The 6,649-nt window shown below is 33.6% G+C and overlaps 1 protein-coding gene across 1 annotated transcript; it reads left to right on the top strand.

The window, feature by feature from the left end:
* The first annotated feature begins 2,166 nt into the window (after window positions 1–2,166).
* Window positions 2,167–5,913, top strand: LOC132736221 (ribosomal RNA small subunit methyltransferase NEP1-like). Its single transcript, XM_060723322.1, has 5 exons — window positions 2,167–2,296; window positions 3,295–3,436; window positions 4,006–4,064; window positions 4,794–4,943; window positions 5,753–5,913. Exons 2-5 carry the CDS (start codon window positions 3,304–3,306, stop codon window positions 5,864–5,866), a joined length of 456 nt encoding a protein of 151 aa, XP_060579305.1. The 5' UTR covers window positions 2,167–2,296; window positions 3,295–3,303; the 3' UTR covers window positions 5,867–5,913.
* Window positions 5,914–6,649: the final 736 nt, after the last annotated feature.

The following is a 6,649-nucleotide window of genomic DNA, read 5'->3' as shown; positions in this document are numbered from 1 at the left end:
TTTTTTTTTTTTAAAAAATTTTTTTTTTGGGAAAAAAATTTTTTTTCCCCCCGGGGGCCCCCCCGGGGGGGTTATATGTGTATAGGGGGTTTTTTAAAGAAATTTTGGGGGAAAACCCGGGGGGGCCCAAATTTTATTTGAAATTTTTTTTTTTTTTGGGTTTTTTAAAAAATTTTTTGGGGAAAAAAATTTAAAAAAAATTTTTTTTTTAAAAAAAAATTTTTTTAAAGGGGTTTTAAATTAAAAAAAAATTTTCCCCCCCTTTTTTTGTTTTGGTTTTTAAAAAAATTTTTTTGGGGGGAAAAAAAAAAAAAATTTTTTCCTTATATGTGTATAGCAAAAACTTAAAAAATCTTCTTTGAAAAAACCCAAATAGCTAGAGTTAAGATATTAAGCATGAAACATCTTTTAGTGAGTGTCTACAAAGTTTGTTCAAATAAAAGACCTGGGGTCAAAATTGGCCCCGCCCTGGGGGTCATTGATTTTCTTTATATGTGTATAGCAAAATCTTAAAATCTTCTTTGAAAAAACCCAAATAGCTAGAGTTTAGATATTAAGCATGAAACATCTTCTTGTAAGTGTCTACAAAGTTTGTTCAAATAAAAGCCCTGGGGTCAAAACTGGCCCGGCCCCAGGGGTGTCATTGTTTTTAACTATATGTGTATAGTAAAAACTTGAAAAAAATCTTCTTTTAAAAAGGCCAATGAGCTAGAGCTTAGATGTTTAGCATGAAACATCTTATGGGTGTCTACCAAGTTTGTGCAAATAAAAGCCCTTGGGTTAAATTGGCCCTGCAACGTTGGGGGGGGGGGGCTATATACAGGTGAGCGACCTCAGGGCCATCATGGCCCTCTTGTTTTTAATAGACACGTGTAGTCTATAGCCGGGCAAGCCAAAGCCCGGACCCGCTTCGCAGGCCCGGTCTTTGACTTCCCCGTATTATGCTACTTTTTTTCCTTTGTTTGCAAAGCCCAACAACAGAGCAGCCCAATGCTCTGATAAAGGTAGTCATTCAGTGATATTTGGACTCCAGACTGAGCTAGAGTTGTTGTCATGCAAGGATTTTAGTGCCCCAACTATGCGTGGGGGGGGATCTAGATTTTTACCCTTGTCAATCAGTCCTTCTGTTCCCTTTTTGTGTGGCACGTAGCTCAAAATGTATTTGACCTACAGTCATAAAACCTTACAAAAATGTTTCTCAGCATGTGTAGTTTGCACCTGGGTATTTTGGTGTGGATATTTTCAGTATTTTTAGAGTTATTGCCCTTGACTTAGTAACAATTTGTAATTTTCAACTTGTGTTGCACGTAACTAAAAAAGTATTTGACCGAGAGTCATGAAACCTTACAAGAATGTTGCTCAGCATGCGTAGTTGCGCACCTGGGTATTTTCGTGTGGATATTTTTAGTATTTTTAGAGTAATTGCCCTTGACTTAAAAAAAAATTCCAATTTTCAACTTGTGTCACACGTTACTCAAAAAAATATTTGACCTAGAGTCATGAAACCTTACAGGAATGGTGCTCAGCATGTGTACTTATGCACCTTGGGGTTCTCTTGTGGATTTATTCAGTATTTGTAGTATTTGCCCTTTACTTAATACAAGATTTTTAGTTTTCAACTTGGGCAGATGTAGCAACAAAAAAAATTGACCTAGAGACATAAGATTGACAAATCGGTGGAGTGTGGGGGCACCCGTGTCCTATGGACACATTTCTAGTGTAGTTGTTTTCTGTTTTGATTGAATATTGCATTTCATGTAACCTGGGTCATGTGTTTGGTCAGAAGTGATGTAAACACCCAAGTATTTTTCAGCGCTCCCCTTTTCTTTTTTACCATAATTATAATAAATCATTTTGATATTAAACATAAAATTCTCACCATGTTCCTCAGAAACAGTAAATAAGTACTTTAACTTTAGCTAATTAAAATAAAAGGGACACATTCTTTATGTTTACAATCTTGTCAACAGTTAATAATTATACTTAAATTCTAACTTTGCTATTACATCTATTTATTACTCTGCAATGTTGTATCTTTACCTTCATATGTTGATTTTTTTATAATGAATTTTGGGTAAATTCAGTCTTAAAATAAGTTGTTATTTAACATACTGTAATAAGATATAATTATCTATTTTAACATATTTGTACATGTACAGTAATTAGGGTAAAATTATCTATTTTACAATTTCAGAATGGGAAGACATTTGAGCTTCTGAACTGTGACAAACATAAAAGTGTGGCAAAAAAGTTTAAAAGAGATATTTCAACCTGTCGACCAGATATTACACATCAGGTTTGCATTTTTTCCTATGTTCTGAGGTAGCATTATGTGAATTAAAATTGGATGTTTCTTAGAGAATCACAAAAGTGAGACACAAAAGATATAGCATTGATTTGAATATTTCTTTACACATGATTGATTATAGTGAAGGTGGCCATGAAGCTAATTTATAATGCAAAATTTTCAGACCATATGAAATGAACAAAATATGGATAACAATCAAATGCCAAAAAAGAAATTACCTAGTTTTATCATAAATGAGACATTTAAATGGTAGTACTCATTTTTTAACCAAAGTGTCTTAAATTCCTTTCTGTGGAACACATTTTGAATGATAAATTTTAAAAAAAATAATGTCGAGGAAAATTACTATAAATTTTGGAAATATAGAGATGTCAAGGGAAGTAAGCTTTATTTTTCATAATTAAATTGAAAAAATTACAGCCAACCTCATTACAAAACGTTTTAAACAATAGTGAGACTGTTTTCCTTCTGCTGGACATGGCTGCAGATAACATGCGTCATTTGCGTAATTACCCAACTAATGTGTCAAAAACCACAATAGAAATAATAAGTAAGGGTAAGAAAAAGTAAATAAACTCTTATTTATGCAAACTACATTTGAGCTGGTGGGTAAAGACGTAAGTTATACTTAACGCCGTACATCAGGCAGATCATACTGTTTCAGACTGTTTTAACCTTAAAATTATATCAGGTAGCTTGGAAATCTCCTAGGCCAATAAACCATAAAGCATAGTAGTAAGTACCTTTTTAATTACCATACAAAACCTACAACAGTCTAATTTAGACTAAAAGAAGTTCAGAAATTTTGGTTTAAATACATGAACTTGTGCTTTATAACCCAAATTGGTTAGAGAGGGTAACAGAAATAACTCTAAGAAAATAGAAAAAACCCAATAGATCACAAAACAAGGGGTAATCACCCAATATTCACAAAATGTTATCTGTAGCCCTGGCTGGATATTTATAATTTCTTGTCTTGATTACAGTGCCTGTTGATGTTACTGGACAGCCCTTTAAACAGAGCTGGTTTGTTACAAGTTTATATTCACACAGAGAAAAATGTCCTCATAGAGGTCAACCCTCAGACAAGAATACCAAGAACTTTTGACAGATTTTGTGGTCTGATGGGTATGCTATCAATATTCATCTTCTAACATCGCTACTAAAGGAAGCTGTGGCCTAGTGGTTATGTTGTCCGCCTCTCAACTCAGAAATCATGGTTTAAAGTCCTAATGGGGTCACGATCATGTTTCTTTATATGACACCAGTACTGGTTGGTTTCAGGAAGTGATCTCGAAAGTGATTATATAATTGGAGTTTTTGTTTTTAAATGAGCTTAAATATGTTTAAACAATACTTATGCATTTTAAAAAAGTATTTATTTAAAATTATTGGTTAGACACAGCATGTACATAAAAGAGGTTAACAATATCATTCTGTACAAAATGTATTAGAGTCTTTATATTGATCTCTTATTATGAGAATACAAATGTATTTACTGTGATGTTGATCAAAACAAAAAACAAATTTAAAGGTCTGTGAAAAGGTGATACTGATTTCTAATTAAGTGTAAATATTAAATGAAAAATCTTAAAGATTGAGACTGTAAAGCTCTTATGGTGCCTTTCTAACTTAGCTAGTGACAAAACCACAAATTTTCTTACTAAATTAACTGAATTGTTGCTCTTTTATTTCAGTTCAGTTATTACACAAGCTCAGTATACATGCAGCTGATGGTCCTCAAAAATTGTTAAAGGTAAATACATAATTTCAGTACTGTATGTCTTGTTTGTCAACAAAATCACCATACTATCCATCATTACGGGTCTCTGTTGCCAAGGTCGCTTACTTTGCTGTTGCCAAGGCCGCTTACTTTGCACCATTCGCCCTTCACATCTCCCCAGAAACATTGAATTCTTTCATGTAAGGAAGCTATCCAGTTAGCTTTTACATATGAAAAATACTGTCCTATATGTTATATAATAAGCTTACCAATAGTAATGTTCCTTAGTATGAATAGAATGATGTGATTATCACTTACCGAGTTAGTCACTTATAAAGCTTAAAGGGGACACTATTGTTTTTCACTCAACGCTTGGTGACTTTGAACGGAATTTGATATAGGATCAACTTTTGTTCTTCTATGAAAATCAACACACAGAATTTTTAAGAAATACAGTGTTTTCATTGGATGGCAAATAAAGCTGGACTTTGTTCCTTTCTTCAGATGAGTCTGATAAATGGATCCATTCCCATAGGCAAAAATGCCTGCTTTGTCCCAAAATAATGGTGCTCAGAAATTCCCAATGACAACAAAAGTTCATATTTTGAGTGTTATTTCTCTCTCCAATTAACCTTATTTCTTGACTTAAAATGGATATGTGCATAAAAAAAGAAATGTGGAAAAGTACCATTGGAAAAGTACCATTTTACTATCTTGCGACAGGCATGTGTTTTGTAAACCAGTTTTGTTTCTGTATTTTAGGTTATAAAGAACCCAGTGACAGATCATTTACCTATAGGATGTAAGAAGATTGGTATGTCATTTAAAGCGGAGAAATGTGTTGATCCACGGACGTTAGTTCCTTCTGATGATCCTGTAGTGTTTGTGGTAGGGGCCATGGCTCATGGCAGTGTAAGTTTAATATAGAGCTTACATGTTTATCTCCTGTAATTCAGACTACACACTTCTTTTAAAGCCACACAAATTGTGTAATGATCAACTTCTTTTAAAGCCACACAAATTGTGTAATGATCAACTTCTTTTAAAGCCACACAAATTGTGTAATGATGCACTTCTTTTAAAGCCACACAAATTGGGTAATGATGCACTTCTTTTAAAGCCACATAAATTGTGTAATGATGCACTTCTTTTAAAGCCACACAAATTGGGTAATGATGCACTTCTTTTAAAGCCACACAAAGGAGTTCATATCAGTTTAGTGACATTATAGTTTAAACACATTTATATGAGCTTTTTTGCAAAACAAGTTCTTTTAAGTTAAATCAATCACTTTCAAATCCACTTCCTGAACTAAACCAGTACTGGTGTCATATGAAGAAATCTGGTTGTAGTGTCATATGAAGAAATCTGGTTGTGGTGTCATATAAGGAAATCTGGTTGTGGTGTCATATGAAGAAATATGGTTGTAGTGTCATATGAAGAAACCTGGTTGTGGTGTCATGAGGAAACCTGGTTGTGGTGTCATGAGGAAACCTGGATGTGGTGTCATATAAAGAAACCTTGTTGTGACCCGGAGTAGGGTTCAAACCGGTGATTTCTTGGATAAGAGGCAGACACCTTAACCACTGAGTCATCACTCCTTTTATAGTTACTGCTATATATTGAATAAACTATAAGTAGATGACATATATGGTCCTGGACAAGACCCTTGTATATTGGAACAGACTATAGTTTAATGTTAAACTATATTTATATTGTAGATTGATACAGACTATACAGAAGAGGAATACTCTATCAGTAATTATCCACTCTCTGCTGCTTTAACTTGTGCAAAACTGTGTAATGCCTTTGAAGAAAAATGGGACATCATGTGATCAAATTATATTTTGTGTGTTTAATATTAAAAGATGTAAAAATACAATTTTATCTTTGTTTATCTCTGTATTATAATACAATGTTTTTTTGTTTTTTAGCTTACCTGAGCTAACTCAGGGTGAGCTTTTAGGATCCTAGAATGTCCGTCGTCCATCCACATTTGTTCGTTAACTATCTAGCGGTCACATTTTTGCCTCAATTATCATCAAACTTTGTCAGGATGCTTATCTAGATAATAGCTTGAACGAATTTAAACATGGGTTATCTGGGATGAAAAACTAGGTCACAGGAGCTAAAAATAGAAAAACCTTGTTAACACTTTAGCGGTCACATTTTTGCCTCAATTATCATCAAACTTTGTCAGGATGCTTATCTAGATAATAGCTTGAACGAATTTAAACATGGGTTATCTGGGATGAAAAACTAGGTCACAGGAGCTAAAAATAGAAAAAAACTTGTTAACACTCGAGCGGTCACATTTTTGCCTCAATATCATCAAACGTGGTCAGGATGCTTATCTAGGTAATAGCTTGGATGAGTTAGAACATGGGTCATCTTGGATGAAAAACTAGGTCACAGGAGCTAAAAATAGAAAAACCTTGTTAACACTCTAGAGGTCACATTTTTGACTCAATTAATAGGTTTACCTTCAGTCTGTTTGTCAAACAAACAAGAAGTCCATGATGGCCATCAAATTGCTCACCTGAATATAGAAACTCTCTATGAATATTGTAAACTACCGGTATATAAAATCTGAATCTTACAAAATGTTCATATTTGTA

The sequence above is a fragment of the Ruditapes philippinarum genome, unplaced genomic scaffold (assembly GCF_026571515.1).
Source record: "Ruditapes philippinarum isolate M1 unplaced genomic scaffold, ASM2657151v2 ctg414_1_1_1_1, whole genome shotgun sequence".
NCBI lineage: Eukaryota > Metazoa > Mollusca > Bivalvia > Venerida > Veneridae > Ruditapes > Ruditapes philippinarum.
Note: the sequence above shows the minus strand (reverse complement) of the source record. Positions and strands in the feature narration are given on the sequence as shown.